The 16,801-nt window shown below is 36.9% G+C and overlaps 1 protein-coding gene across 1 annotated transcript; it reads left to right on the forward strand.

The window, feature by feature from the left end:
- Positions 1-338: 338 nt before the first annotated feature.
- Positions 339-7,567, forward strand: LOC144569232 (uncharacterized). The gene is made up of 6 exons (XM_078319477.1): positions 339-487; positions 1,428-1,514; positions 3,847-4,324; positions 4,509-4,799; positions 5,104-6,805; positions 7,365-7,567. Exons 3-6 carry the CDS (start codon positions 3,894-3,896, stop codon positions 7,401-7,403), a joined length of 2,463 nt encoding a protein of 820 aa, XP_078175603.1. The 5' UTR covers positions 339-487; positions 1,428-1,514; positions 3,847-3,893; the 3' UTR covers positions 7,404-7,567.
- The last annotated feature ends 9,234 nt before the right edge of the window (positions 7,568-16,801 follow it).

Below are 16,801 nucleotides of genomic sequence, written 5' to 3' on the forward strand. Positions count from 1 at the left end.
ATTTAAGAACCGAGTTTAAAGTCCATGAGCTGACTAACTCAGGCCTGGCACCCGTGTGTCATAATTGACTTTGGAGCTTCCGATCACATGCACGAAGAATTCACACATATTATTATTTTGAAAACAGACCTGGTCCGACGTGGTATAGTCGAGCAATGCCCAAGTCTTTCCCTCGTTTCTTCCAGTATAAAAAGTACAATAAGGTTGAGGTTCATTACACCAGGTGTTACCAGGTCCATACTCGGATACTCTGGCTTTATCCTATTTCTCTCAATTTTAAAAGAAATGGAAATATCCAGTCATCTAAGTAAGACTAGACTTTCTGCACTACAGATTTTTTCCCCTCTGAAGAACAGACTTCTCCGGTTTTTAGAAACTGAGAGCATTTTGGGATCTCTTTCCTAAACCGTGCTAAAGAGCACACGATAATTTTCTAACTCCCGATTCGACTTTCCCCTTCGTCTCGCTAGGGTTTAGCTGTCCCCAAGTAAGTGATTTTTTTCCTTGGGGTCTTTTAAATTCAAGAATTTCCGTAGTTTATTATTCTGTAATTATCTAGGGTTTAGCTTCTAGGAATGAGTTCATTGCTGGAATTTAGATTTGAATCCCGGATAATGTGCTTATCTAGGGTTTCATATCAAGAATTTTTTTTTCACCTCATATTTTTGTTAGTATTTTCTTTTGCTTAAGTGCAAAGATCTGGTTTGAGTTTGCTCGTTTCCTCTATTTAGTTCAGTTTAGTTGGTTCACTTTTGTCCTTTTTGCATTTGCATCTTTGAGAAGGCAAACATTAGGGCACTTGTAAATAACTTTTTCTTATCAATACAATTGTTGTCAGCATTTGCTGCCAACCCTAAAAAAAAAAGAAGAAAAGAGAAGGCTAACATTAGAACCTAATGTCTAAAATTTAGTATTGCATAATTCAAATCCTTATATTTATGTTAGTATTTTTCTTTTGCTTAAGTGCAAAGATCTGGTTTGAGTTTGCTCGTTTCCTCTATTTAGTTCAGTTTAGTTGGTTCAATTTTGTCCTTTTTGCTTTTGCATCTTTGAGAAGGCTAACATTAGGGCACTTAGGGAATAACTTTTTCTTATCAATACTTGTTGTTGGCATTTGCCGCCAATCCTCAAAAAGAAATAAAAAAGAAAAAAAATAGTAGGCTAACATTAGAACCTAATGTCTAAAATTTAGTGTTGCATATCATTCAAATCCTCCAAAATACTGCTCTTGACCTCCATGAATGAAGACTAGGTACTTCATTATTTATGAACATGAGATGCCACTTTGCAATCTAAGTTGTGGTGATAAATTGTGGCACATTTATTTCAAGTGTGGCAATTTGTCTCTATTCTCTGAATTTACTTTCTACATGTAAACTGCTAAATGTGTTTTGAATTTTAATTATGTGCTGATTTATGTTGGTCAGGTGCAAGAGTGCATCAAGAATTGATTTTTTCTGATTAACTGGATGGGAGGCTTCATTCAGTTTCCATAATCCTGAACATTGTTTAAGGTGAGTTTCATTTTCTTATTCTTTTGAAGATAATTCTTTACTGGTCTAAGTTTAGATTCTCTAGACCATTTTTTATATGTTGGGGTCTTGAATGTTGAAGGCGTCTTTTCTTTTTACCTTTCAAACTAAATTAATTAATTTTCTCATAGCGATGCATTATATGACATATTCCTCATATCCAAGAATTAGAGATAAAAATGAAAAGGATGCATAATACAAATTGCTATCTTCTATTGATTTTGGAAAAATTGTTTGATTTTACTGTTTCTGGTTGACGATAATATCTTTATTTTGGAGAATTGATAGCATTAAATCTTTGCAGACACTAAATGTAAGATGGACTGAAAAAAAGTACATGAAGCCTTATTGAATTATTTACATATCTTATTACGTTTACGTACAGAACTTGACAGTTCTCCATGTATTACTGTTGTAGGATTCCTGAACCAAAAAAATTTCTTCTGTTATACAATGCCTTCTTTCAGTTTATTTTTGAAAAGAGATTTTCTTGAGTTGATGAAATAAATTTTAGAATCTTGTGGACTTGTAAATTATACAGGTTGTACTTGGTACTTTCAGAGTTTATTTTATTATTATCTAATTTAGCATCATACTGCTATTTAAGAAATATAACTGGATCCACATAAGCTGAATATTTATAGGTTTTACTAGGTTTTCTTCTTCTTCCGTTCTAAAAAACACTCGCTATTTTTCTTGCTCGTCTGCACTTTTTCTTATTTAGACTCCAGCGATATTTTCTTTTTTATGATTAATGTCTTAATTTCTGAACTGTTGGGTTAAGCAAATCTATATAGTAATTTTGCCTTAAATATCAAAAGAAACTTGACAAGATAATAGGACTAAAACATTCAATTGATAAATTATACGGGGGTTGTAAAGAAAGTTAGAAAATACCCTGATGGAGTTGTATTTCTTCTCGCATGCAGGATTGGGTGGATTTTATCGTAGATTCAAATGCTAATGTTGCATTTAGAGAGAAGAAACAAATCTACTTTGCTAGCTAAGCTATTGCTCTAGAAAACAAATAAAAGAAAGTAAAGCATGAAACCTTAGTTGCTATGAGCTCACGGCGGAATCTCCAAAAGGCCAAACAAAAATAAAAGCAAAATAAAAAAAAAAGATTGCAAACTTATTGGAATTTTTGTGTTTTCTTTTTGCATGGGAGCATGCTGAGTTTATCAATTTATCTTTTAGTATTGACACCAATACCTTATGATTTGATAATTTTTTGGGCATTCATTTTGAGTTCATCTGATATTATTCTTTTTCTATTTGATGAAACTGTCTTTGGAAATTATTTATATATTCTAGCATTACTATTTGATTTTTCTTTCACATTGTGTTACAATTCATACTGAGCAAGGCGCACAATTGTGCCAATTTTGAATTTTGCAACGAGTGATAGCATATCTTAGAATTGGCTTTAAGTTTATAGATTAATATTAGAAGATAATGACATCAGAACAATATTAGACAGAATGATTGGAGTATCATATATGCTGGTATGTCTAACAAAAATAAGTAGCTGTAGATTTGTTGAAGTGAATCATGCAAGTTAAAATCACGTGTACCAAAACATGAACAAGCCTTAAGTTGATAGTAATAACTATACATGGAGTAATTATTGATCGGAAACTGCAGATTACGAGTTAATATTGTTTTGAGTAGAATAATATACAAGTTCAAAGAAAACCAGTAAGTTTTGCAACTTGCACCATCATGTGCACCATGTGCACTGTGGAGAAAAAGTGATGGACCTTATTTAAATAATCAGTCAACGAAAGAAGCTGAGTGAACTGCACAAATGGTTGCTAGGCCATTTCCTGTTAATGTTCCTTGCGATGAAGTTTACATTGTGGCTTATGTTTTGATTCTGTTATCTTATTTACTTTTCATTCAAGATGGGCAAAATGAAAAGTCTTGGCTAATGCCAGTGTTAAATGAATTGATCTTGGTCATATGGCTGTTAACAAAAAAAGCTAGTCATTTCACCTGTGTTGAAACAGGATGCATATCCAGCTTGCAAAATTGTGATAGGGACAATTCCAACAATCAAAGGCTGAAATGGGAGTTACATGTATTATACATTGAGGATAATTTGTTTGTTACTCAAAAGTTCAAATGTTGTCACAGTATTACGTTTCATATCATCTGTTTCTGTAGTGCTTACATCATACTTGTACAGTTGCGTGATTCTGATTGCATACCCTGTGATATTTTGCTCTCTATATTGAGTTGTGTTAGATTGGCGGGTATAATTCTTTTCTCTATCCTGTTCCTTGCTTACATCTTGTTTTTACCAACTGTGCAGTCACTGTCATCAATACAATTACCAAATAAGTGCAATAGTGTCACAACATGTCGGAAGATAACTGGGACTTGGAAGCAGGCTCTGGTTTTCAGCCTGACATGGAGAGAGTTGACATACCCGTCACAATAATCGACTTGGATTCATCTGAAAGCCAGGATTTGTCAGAAACAAATGACACAGCCGAGGATCAACAATATGCGGCACCAGTTTCATCCCACCCGATCGATCAAGAAATCGATGACCATGGGCACAAAGCAAAAGAACCGTCCCCACAATGGTCAGGATCTCCTAAAATGGAAAGCGCCAAGTTAGATCATGATTTGAGAAAAGACAATAGTATGGGTAGGGGCAAGGTTGATGTTGATAGGAGGCGAGGAACATCTGACCGGTGGGGCTTGTCTTCTAGTACGAATGAAGAAAAGAGGGATAGAGATGGTATTTCTCCTAGGGATGGTCGGAACAGGCCATCATCTCGTGGGTATGTAACATGTCTCATCTCACTGTTTCTAAAAAGTAATTTCAGAGTTAAATGTAAGAAAAGGAGGATAGTTCAGAGTTGTAATTCTTTTTCATTACTTTAGGGAATAGAGATTAGGAATAAGAGTCTGTCTTATCCAAGTATTTTGTAAGCACCAAATATATTTCTTTAATTATTAATCCAGACGATATGGAGAGGTACTATCCCCTCGAAGACATAGGTCACCTAGAGAAACAACTACCAGCAGCCAAGTAGCCGCAAGAGAACCTGGTATGAGCAGAGATGCAGAATCCAGAGGAAGACGTGATATGTGGAGTTCGGTTGTCAACTTAAGTGAGAGCAAGAGGGGTGCTGACATGTGGGGCCCGCTGCCCGGACGCCTGACTGACTCCCCGCCTCCTCCTGGTATGGATGATAGGAGGCATCAAAAAAGCCGTAGTATCTCTCCTAGGGGTGGCCGTGGAAGGTTACACAGGTATGATATTAATTTAGTTGCCAAATTTGTTATTTATCTTGGAAAGTCTGCTAGCATACTGGTCTGGTTTCATAGTTGCATAATTTAGTTGCAGTCCACAATTAGTGGGAATAGCCTTTTGCTTTCTATTATTTCTTCCTTTATATGTTTGGTAAATAAAAGTTTTAGTAGTGTCTAATTCATGGCTTATTTGAGTTTTTGGGTTGGAACTATTTTTTTGAAATATAGGATCTTGCCTGATTCATAACCTGACAAGTCTACGTACATGTTATCCCTCTTAATAAAGTTACTATTAAATAAACAGGAATAGAAGCCGAAGTCGAAGTAGGAGCAGGAGCATAAGCCGTAGCCGTAGTCCATATGGCTCTCGGCGTGGTGATCGGAGGCCTCCAGCTGGGCAGGTTTGCCGGGACTTCACGGCTGGCCACTGCCGCCGGGGCATGCAATGCAGGTTCTCTCACCAAGACAGTACCAGTCACAATCGGTACAACTCACCTTCGGATCATCCTAGAGAGCGAGACAGAGACAGAGACAGAGAAAGGGACAGGGATAGAGAAAGAGAAAGGGACCGAGATCGAGAAAGAGATATAGAAAGGAACAGAGAAAGATACCCTACGAGGGATGATAGAGACAATTTGTATGATTCAAGGGGCCAGATTGAATATTTGCATGACAAACAGTCGTCTCAGGGTTATAGAAGTAATTATGATGAACCTCCTTATAATAGTACCAGTAACCGCTCTAGTGAGAGATGCTTTGATTTTTCTATAGGCCGGTGCACCAGGGGTGATAGCTGTAGATTTGTTCACCATGATGCATCATCAGGTCATGGTGCTTTGGGCATGAGAGATGAGGAGAGAGAAAGAGGCTGGGATGAGAGAGAAAGGGATGGGGGTTCTAGGAGCAGGGTTGCTAATTTTGATGACCGAGAAAATGACATATCTATGGAGAGTGATAGGGATAAAAGAGCTAAAAGAAAGGAAACATGCAAATTTTTCTTGGAAGGGAGGTGTGGCCGTGGTCAGGGCTGCCGGTTCTCTCATGATGTGAGGCAAGAGGTCCATGGAGAGGATGTCAGTGAGCAGAGCTGGTCTAACAAAATGAGGGATGAGATGCATAATGAAACCGGTACTCATAATCCTTATGCGATACATCCACAAGCACCTAATTTGTCCTTTACTAGTCAGGTGCAAGTGCCTCAGCAACCACTGCCAAGCTTTTACCCTGTCAATCAAAAGTCTGTAATTCCCAGTCCAGTGAATCAAAGTCTGGTCAATCCAAATCCTGTCACTGGTGGTGCTACTACTGTTTTGGGCTCAGTACTGGGTCACCCCCCTGTCAACTCGTATACAAGTGTAAGTTCTAATCCTAACCATAACATTCCGGGTTACAACTTGCAAGGACAGACAATGGTGGCGACAGACAATATGATGCAAAGCATACTGGGACCAAATCCGGATCAGTCATTCCCGCCACCACCACCGCCACCTCCACTCAATCAACCGAACCCTAAGCCTAGCAACTTGGTGACAAGTGAGCAAGCTGCTAACATTGACATCAAGGCTTACTTGTCACAAATCCTTGCAAATAATCCTGGGGGATCAACCTCAATACCTTCCATACCAGCAGCAGCGCAACCTACCAACAACCCAGTGCCACATGAGAGTCCAGTTACCCCACCAGTTGAGATAGAACCCCAAGAAGTGAAAAAAGAGGAGGTTGTTTTGGGTCAGAAACAAAAAATGAGACCAAACCCTAACCAGAAACCTGTCAAGGAGACAAAGGGAATTAAGTTGTTCAAGTGTGCGCTAGTTGAAGTTGTGAAGGATTTGTTGAAACCTAGCTGGAAAGATGGGCAGCTGAGCAGAGAGGCACACAAAACAATTGTGAAAAAAGTGGTGGACAAGGTAACTGGTACAATGGAAGCTGGTGTCGTACCACAAACTCAGGAGAAGATCGATACCTACTTGTCTCATTCCAAGGGCAAGCTCACTAAGCTTGTCCAGGTTTGTTCATTTTTTTGATATATAATTCTTATTTTCTGGCAAAAATCCATGGAGAAACTGCACAATTGTTTTATGAAGAGGGTTCAAATGCCTCCATGTTTTTGTGTCTCCATCATGCCTCCATCTCACTCCATCATTTTCAAAGTTCAAACAGTCGATCCGAACCGCTCAACTTAACCTCCATACTAAAATATGTTTGGAGACCAAATTTTATATTTTTAGGAATTTTTTTACTATTTTTTTAGATAGGTACAAAATCAGTAAATCTGAACCATCTAAAAACAGTATTTTTGTACCTATCTAAAAAAATAGTAAAAAAATTCCTAAAAATATAAAATTTGGTCTCCAAACATATTTTAGTATGGAGGTTAAGTTGAGCGGTTCGGATCGACTGTTTGAACTTTGAAAATGATGGAGAGAGGTGGAGGCATGATGGAGGCATTTGAACCCTCCTCTTGGTTTATTGTGGTGGAATATGTTATACAATTTTCTTGCAAATAAAATTGTTATGTTCTACTCTTTTTGGCTAACATGGTATTTTCTTTTTCCTCTATGGTAGGCTTACGTGGAGAAATATGTGAAGCCTGATGGCAACTAGCTAAGCAAGGGCTTAATTTTGTACTCTTTTTGTACAATAGAAGTCCTTTTCGCCTTGGTGCGTTGCTATGAATGCGAACTCCAATTAGATGCTTAGAATTTAGTTTTATGTATTAGTGTGTATGTTTATTGTTACACGAGAGTAATGCAGCATTGATGGAGCAATATTTTTCTGACATCTGGAGCTTTGTTTAATCTACCAAACCTCTCTCTCTCTCTCTTTCTAAATCTTCGTCCATTGGACATCATTAATTTGTTTATGTTGACATTCGCACGCCTTTGAAGGTCAATTACAATGCAATATATCAACTTAAAAAATGAAAAAGAAAAGACGTTATTAATTTTGGTCAGTGTTCTAAATTGTGTGCCAAGACTCATATTGTCTTTGCTTTTAAATATAAAATATATAAATAGTTTATGACAGAATAGACAAAATATAATTAGTTTATGTCATGATACTTATATTATTTTGAATAAAAAATGATATATTGTTTATGATATTACTAGAGATATTTTGAATAAGAATTTGGATTTTGCATTGGTTCAATATGAATATTATAATTTATTAATAAATTTAGTGTTATTTATTGCTCTATGAGACTTTAGATAATGTTGATAATTAGTAGAATTTATATAATAAAATTTTTGAAAGAAAAAAAAAAAGCTATGTAGGATAGCTTCCGTTGTAGTTACGCTTATTTGCAACAGCTTTTTTTAAGCCTCTTGTAATGATGTGATAATCACTATTTAGAATCTTGATCTTGGCTTATCAATCTCTAGCCGGCACACTGTTGCGATGATGTGATAATCACTATTTAGAATCTTGATCTTGGCTTATCAATCTCCAGCCGGCACACTGTATGGTATGTCATCAATTTCTAGCCAGCACACTGTATGGTATGGTAAACGTAATAATTGAATATAATGGGTCCGCTTGAATGATATACTAAAATTGAAAATGCAAAATTTTCCTTCATTATTCTTCCTCAGTCACACCTTTTCTCCCGACATTTTTATTTTTACCTGATTTTTAAAATATTTTAATAAAAATAACCAGAAGTTTGAAAAAAAATTAAAAATACCTAAAATGCAAAAAAATTCCGCACTTCTGAATTTTTCCGCGGCCTGACGTTTATTTATTTTTTGCATTATAAATAGGCATTTGTTTTTTCTTGTCATGTAGAAAGAGAAGACAGAAGGAGAAGGAGGAAGACAGAAGGAGAAGGAGAGGAGAAGAAGAGAAGGAGAAAGCAGACTTACTGTTCAGTTTCTAAATAAGGTATTTTTTTTGCAATTGTTCATTTACGTATTTACTGTTCATATACGTATATGTATTTACTGCTCATCTACGTATATGTATTTACTGCTCATCTACGTATTTATTGTTCGTTACTGTTCATATACGACTGTTTACTACTATTCACAATTGTTCACAATTGAAATCAGTAAACTGACAAAATATTTACCATTTACGAATGTAGTTTATTGGCCATGCCTATTGGAATTTCAGTACATTTTGGAGAGAAATTCATAACCGACCAGAATGTGATATGTTACTCCAAATCTCCAGTAAATATGTACTGGGTTGATGAAAATTTCTCATTTAAGCAATTACAATCGCTTATTTATGAAGTGAGCGGCTACAATAGGTATCACTGGGAATTAGAAATAATGACCCGAATGGTCCAAGCAGGAAAGTATGTCAGAATCACATTAGGAGATGACGGGGCATTGAGAGGTCTGATCGCGCAGGTTGTGAGGTCCGGCAAATCACTATGCGAAGTTTTTGAATGCAGAATTCGCAGAGAGTCAGATGTTGAAAGTTCAGGCCAAAATTCGGTTGCAGAAAATTATCAACCAAATTATGAACCACACACTCCTTTTATCCCAATGCCAGTACCAGAATCAGAACAAAAAATATACAGTAACTCACCCCAATCTCCACCTTTTATCCCACCCCGACTACAATCTCCATCTTTTATCCCACCTATATCCGTGTATGGAGGTCCTTCTGTTAGTTTGTAATAATCTAGAAGTCAATAATACGATAATTTATCATAAAACTTTTTTTCATGAATTGAATGTTTATTTATATATCATTTTGTTGCCTTGAGTATTATTGAATTTATGGATCATTTCGAGTTCATGACTGAAATTGTGAAACTCCATAATATAGATGATATATACTCTTAAAAAGTCATTGACCAAGGTAATTAGCAGGAACACTAATTACCGCGATAAGGTTAGTATGTGGATTAAAAGATGGTTAAGTTTTACAAACCACCTGACACGAGATGTCATTTTAATCACATAGATACATGTTCTAGGAACATGGTATTTGACAGACCTCGAATGAAACATTAAATAGAATTGTGTTCGTGTCATTTATGTTTTTATTTAGTGTCAAGTTCTACAGTATGAGGTATTTATCATTCCCACTAAGAAATATGTATGTGTGAGTGTTATCTAACGCTGTCCGTAAAAAGCAGTCATAACGGTAGCATTTTCATATGTATAGCTTAGCTGAGGAAGTGATAGTTTACCAAGAATACTATTTGTCCCTCGTATCTCTATACGAGCTATAGCATCACTGGGCCCCTTGATAGAGTAAGATTGTCTGCTAGCGCTATAATTACAAGAGTAATTATATTTGATAATCTGCTCAAGATCAAGAAAAGATTCAGTTAGCAAGGATGACACACATCTACCTTGAAACTAATCTGATAGCTACGAGACAGAAAAACAGACACAAGTAAATTGTTTACTGGATCGTGATATTGTACTGTACAGCATCATCTGTGTAATTGGATGGTCATGATGTGTTGCCAGATGCCGCTCATGATTATAGAAGTTAAAACAGTTTTAACTCTATTTACCAACATAACACAGATCCTATTGGGTCACACCATATAGGAGTTAATCGGAGAATCTTATTGTGATTGATTATAAATTGGTTATGATCAATAGTAAGATGGTTATAATTAATTATACGTGTTATAATTAAATTATAAATGTTATGTAAAAATAACAAGCAAAAACATTGTTTAATTTATAAACGTGTGTGACACGTTGTATAAAAGTTAACCGGTTAATTTATAAATGTGCAGGACACGTTGTATAAATTACCGAAACAACAACCGCAAAAAAAAAATATATAATTGTTCAGAATAATTATACGAATATTATTTGTATTCGGGCCGAGGGCATTCGGGTCTTTTCAGATTCGTCCTTATCCGCATGACGTGTCATCGATTCTATCCAGATGACACGTCATCGATCTTATCCACATGTCATCATCCTTATCCATTCAATGACATATCTTGTAAATAGGCCGAACTTGGAGGGCATTTTGATCTTTTGGCAACCGACCCTAAACCCTATAAATAGGGGTGGAGGGGTAGAGAGAAAAACTCACTAATTCACACGTATAGTTTCGTGCAGAATCGAATCGGTATTTTCTCTCTTTCTCGGTTTCTCTCCCAAATAGTGTTTCGGTTGAGAAAAGAAAGTTATACGTAGTTGACGTATAATCTTGCGGGTTGTTGTGAAGTATATTTACGGGATCGATGAATAGTGTTTTACCGAATTTCGCGGTATGTCAGTTTTGCTCATTGATGAAACTGAGTAACCGAAAATTCGTGTTTACGGGTTTTCGTCTTTTCCCCGTGAATAGTGTTTTTGCAGAATTCTGCGGTTTGTAGTATTTTTGGCAAAAGAAATAAACCGCTCTCCGGTTAGTCCTGGTGGATAACCGATAGAGGCACCATACGTTTGGTGCTCCGAGGAGAATCATTCCCGTGATGTAGCTCTACTCGCTCGGTCTGCATTCCAATTGTGATTTGGAAACAAGGTATAAATATGCTATATTAATCTATTTAATTGGTAAGTAGATTAAAGTTTTAGAAATCAATCATGGAGTAGATCTGTAAAAGGATTAAATTGGGTTTTGATGCCAAAGGAATACTGAAGGTGGACCACCTTGGAAAGTTTCCTGACATACCCCGTTTAATCCTGAGCTTAAGTTGGCCGTAGAAATTTTTGTTCTACGATCATTCCGCAGCTTAAGCCTAAACGGATTTTGGTTACCCCGAAACCCAACACCTTCATCCTTACCTAGGCCTGAACCAAATCCTCACCCCAGATCACCACTAGTACAGGAAGATCCAAACGAGTCGGAATTTGAATTTATGAACGAGGTACCGGAGGAGAATCTGCAAACTGGGGATGAATGAGGGGAAGGAGACTGTGACATTAATGATGAAGAAGAATACACACAGCCCACTGTGAGGCAAAATAGAGATATGATGTTAAGTGGCTATTCTGAGACTCACCCGTTCGTAAACTTCAATGACACATCTGCTTTTCGAGAAGCAGATGTTTCTTACTATGGTTATCGGATTGAATACAAGAGTAAGCTCGCAAAAGGCCAATACTTCGTAAATAAAAAGCAATTAACGAAAAAGTTCAGAGAGTACCATGTTGACAAGAACCAGGAGACATATACGAAGAGAAGTGACACATCCCAGCTGGAAATTAGATGCAGCACTTTAGGTTGTCGTTTCAAACTGAAGGCAAGAGCAACAAATCATGGAGATACATGGATGATAACTGAGCAAGACACACTGCACACATGCACGTCTGAGTACACCAGGACTGACCATGCACAACTCACGGCATCAATCATCGCAGATATCATCGAGACTAGCAACAAGGAAGACCCCACTATGAGCATCCGGAGTGTGGCAAACTGTGTGAGGATTAGGTTTGGCAGTATAACCCTGAAGTACAACAAACTTTGGAGAGGTTGCGAGATTGCAGTAGCTTGGTAATTTGGGAGTTGGGAAGAGTCATACAATTTTATGAAACTATTACTTATCGGGATATGTGACAAGAATTTCGGCTCGAGGCACTAATTTCTGACTAGTCCGAGCATCGATAAAAATACAGGACTGGTCAAGTAAGGTGTTCAGGAATTCAGGGCCGTGGCATGGACTTACGGACCATGCATCACCGCATTTGATTACTTGAGACCGGTGATCAATATAGATGCAGCCTTCCTTTCTGGGCGGTATGAGGGAAGGCTTTTGATGACTTGCGGCTATGATGCCGATAACCAATTGCTGCCTTTAGCATTTGCAATTGTGCATAAAGAGAATGAAGAGAATTGATTTTTTTTTTTTTACAATGGCTTAGGATTAATGTGATTCATATTAATAGATTCGTATGTGTTATATCAGACCAACACAAGGGTATCAAAGCTGCATTAAAACCTGAATACGGATGGGACATGAATAATTTTGTGCACAGGTATTGTATCCAACACGTTGTTGATAACCTGGTCCAGGCTTGTGGGAAGGACCCATGGTACGGAACTAGGTTCAAACAAGGAGCCAGGAAGAAGAATCCAAGAAGGCTGAAAGAGATGTTCGAAGATTTTGCCTCGGTATGACTAATATTGTCTAATTTATATCATTTTCGTTTCTTTTAGATGCATTTTGTCTAATTTTGCTTTGTTCTATTGCAGCAAAATCCGAGGTGTAATATTTTTTTGAGGAAAGTGGGCAAAGTACATCCTAATGATATCATGGAGCCATCAAATTTTGATAAAAATTTCCAGATCTGTGATGGAGGACACCGATTTGGTATCATGACAACAAACGGCTCTGAGTCCCTGAACGCTATCTTCAAGGAGAGCCAAATGTTGCCTGTGGCTGCACTTGTGGAGGAGACATTCTGCAAGTGCAATAGGTGGTTTGTTCAGTGGCGGTAAGCAGGGATGAAGTAAAGCAATGCAGAAAAGCCTTTTTCCAAACGGGTACATGTTAAGCTTGTCAAACGATGGGAAAAAGCTACAAAAATGGATGTCATCCCATACTCGCACGGCGAAGGTAAGTACGAAGTCACGGGCCCAAATGAATATGTTTCAGTAGTCCAAACGCAGGATGAAACTATGTCCATTATGCATAGAAGGTTCTAGTATATCATGACATTTGGGCCCAACAGAGCAGTGGAATGTACACGCAGAGGTATCCAATTAACTGGAATTCCGTGCGCTCATGTGTTAGCAGTTTGTTGCCATAATAACTGGTCACCTGACCAATTTGTTGCCCACTGGTATAGGGTGGACTACCTTCTGAGTACTTGGAATGGATTGTTTGTTCCTTATGGAAATCCTGAAGATTGGCCTACGACCACTACCCCTAAAATTGAGTCAAACAAAGATTGGATACGGCGTGGAAGGAGAAAACACATCCATCAGGTAATTACCATAGATGAAATGCAAGGTAGGTGACAAGGGCACCATCATCGCCGTTCCACTACTGACAGGCAGAGTCGAGGTATGTAACATTCAACCCTAATTATACTTCATTCAAATATTGAATAGCTTACTAAGTAACATATTTGGGCTGCAGATGCTCATAATGCAGCAAAAATGAGCGAGTTATGGCAGAGGCAAGTGGATCATAAGGGTCCGGCAAAGCACAGCCAGAAGCCGTGCAGCTGACCGTGAAAATGCAAATACGATGTTTAGGGAGGCAATGGGAGAAGTACTGGCAAGAGGAGAGGCGGTTGGGATGCAAGGGCCTTCAGGTACTACCCAACGAAGAAGGAGCATATCTTAAGCTAGAAGGAGGAGCACATCTGGCGCAAGACCATCTGGTACAGCACACCATCAGGAAGAAGTAGTGCAACCAGTTAGAAGGAGCACATCTAGCGTAGGGCCATCTGGTACGGCACACCAGCAAGAAGAACAGTGCAACTAGCTAGAAGGAGCACATCATCATGGGGATCTGGTTGGTTTATGAGATTGCATTTTAGCCCAAGTCGTAGAAAGTCGTAGAAATTAACTTGCGATCTATTTCAAAATGTTGAGAACTTATTTAATTAGATGAACTTTATTTTGTGAACAATTTTTATTTTGAGGTTTGTATGAACTTTATTTGTATGTGTCGACAGCTCACAGTTTTATTATGAGCCCAACTTTATTTTTTACCGTCTCGCAATGATTTATTATGTTGCAGATTGTTAGTATTTTATTATGTTGTAGTTTTTTTAATTATTATTTTTTAAATAAATTGTAGACGAAAAGGATGGACAGTAACAATCGAGGAAAAAGCGAGGAAAAGAAAAATAGCATGGGCATTTGCGGAAAGTTTAGAAAGGACTGTCCGAAATGTGTGTAGATAGATGAATTTTTTAACTTGAATGACATATCTGATGATGATTTTTTAGAAATCCCCTACGACTATAGATTGAGGAAAAAAATTGATGTAGAGACGCCTAAGGCTAAGACTAAGACTAAGACTAATGCTAGAACGTCGTCTGTTGTTAATGACCCGAATTCGTCAACCTCGGACGATGACTTTGTTCCATGTACGTTCAAGGCTCATTGTAAGAAATAATATGTTGTTCAATTCCTTTGGAATTTAGTTTAGTTTGTATTTGGAGATTATGTTGTTCAGTTTGTTTGGAATTTAAATTAGTTTGAATTGTTAAGTTAGAGGTTTGTATGAATTTTATTTGTACATCTGGTAAATATAGAAAAATATCTCCAAAAATCGTGAAAATTGACTGACATGCAGTCTTGACATCATAGAACAAGGCTGTAAAGTTTCATATAAAATCTCAAAACAGATCATGAGATATCATCTCTCAAAAATTGCCCGAACTGCTGAATGATTTTATTCTGAACCCAACTTTGCACCTCTGGTTAACATAGAAAAACAACTTCAAAAATTATGAAAGTTGACTGACATGCAGTCTTGACATCGCAGAACAAGACTGTGAAGTTTCATACAAAATCTCAAAACAGATCGTGAGATATCATCCCTCAAAAATTGTCCGAACTGCTGAAGGAGTGCTTCTGAGCCCAACTTTGCACCTCTGGTAAACATAGCAAAATATCTCCAAAAATCGTGAAAATTGACTGATATGCAGTCTTGACATCATAGAACAAGACTGTAAAGTTTGATACAAAATCTCAAAACAGGTCGTGAGATATCATCTCTCAAAAATTGCCCGAACTGCTGAATGATTTTATTATGAACCCAACTTTGCACCTCTGGTTAACATAGCAAAACAACTTCAAAAATCATGAAAGTTGACCGACATACAGTATTGACATCGTAAAACAAGACTGTGAAGTTTCACATAAAATCTCAAAACAGATCGTGAGATATCATCCCTCAAAAATTGCCCGAACTGCTGAAGGAGTACTTATGTTCCTGGCAAAAATGGGCCGAAACCAATGTGTAGAAAACCCTATGGTTTGGCCAGAGCCAAAACAGGTGTCGAAATCAATGTGCAGAAAAGCGTATGGTTCGGCCAGAGCCAAAACAGGCTGTTCCTGGATAAAACAGAGGCCGAAACAGAGGGAGAAATCATTTATTTTTGTTTTTTTTGAATCATATTAATTGCAATGCAAAAAAAAAATGGTTGATCTAAAAACACCTATTTATAATGCAAAAAAAATAAATAATAAAATTGCCGGACCGCGGAAAAATTCCTCACTTTGGGTATTTTTAATTTTTTTTTAAAATTCTGATTATTTTTATTAAAATATTTTAAAAATTAAGTAAAAATAAAAATGTCGGCCTTTTCTCAAAACAAAAATTATTGCTATCCTCTCTCTTCCCTCCTCTTTTAATGAGAGAGAGAAAAATGGACAGCAGGGTGTAGCAAATTTGTATTCCCTTCTCTCCTCTTCCGCTCTCCAACGCAGTAACTTACTCCCGCTATTTTTGTTACCTCTCTGCAATTTGAAGTTATTACTTATTGAAACTTCTTGGCTTTGGTATTTATTTAGCATTTTGAATCATTTTTAGGTACTTTCAGATTTCGAAGAAAGCCCTAATTTTTCTCTGATGAAATTTCTGATTTTTTTCTTCATATTTTTGGGTATAAATATAACTTTTTGGGAATTTTTGGTCTGACGAATGGTAGAAAATTATACGAACTAAATTATGCTGTGTATGAGTTGTCAATATCTGATTTATGCCCAAGATAATAATTGTCATAACACTTAAAATAAGTTTGTTTCTGGAAAAAAAAGGAGTGAGGCTATGATAATTTCTTTTTATAGAAAATATTATAAAGGAAATATGAATCGGTAAAAAAGTTCCAGATTCAGAAGTTTTTTTTCATTTGTCTTGCATCCTCTGTACTAGTAAGATTCTTCACTTCTCTTGAAACTAAGATAAAAGTTGAGTGAGTCTATGGTACTATGCATATTACGATTTGGTCCGTAATATGGCTCAATATTTGACTTTTCAAAATCCTAACGGTCGATCTGAACCGTTCATCTTGTTCTCCATATTAATATGTGTTTGGAGACCAAATTTTACATTTTTTTAAATTTTTTTACTATTTTTTTAGATTTATTGAAAATCACTGTTTTTG

Source organism: Carex rostrata, chromosome 18 (genome assembly GCF_964058835.1).
Source record: "Carex rostrata chromosome 18, lpCarRost1.2, whole genome shotgun sequence".
In the NCBI taxonomy this organism is placed as follows: domain Eukaryota; kingdom Viridiplantae; phylum Streptophyta; class Magnoliopsida; order Poales; family Cyperaceae; genus Carex; species Carex rostrata.

What these genes read in the sequence shown, in the direction of transcription:
- LOC144569232 (XM_078319477.1), top strand. Translation starts at nt 3,894, where the DNA reads ATGTCGGAAGATAACTGGGACTTGGAAGCAGGCTCTGGTTTTCAGCCT. An exon ending in GGCCGTGGAAGGTTACACAG is followed by an intron (nt 4,800 to 5,103) that starts GTATGATATTAA and finishes TTAAATAAACAG; the next exon opens with GAATAGAAGCCGAAGTCGAA. An exon ending in AGCTCACTAAGCTTGTCCAG is followed by an intron (nt 6,806 to 7,364) that starts GTTTGTTCATTT and finishes CCTCTATGGTAG; the next exon opens with GCTTACGTGGAGAAATATGT.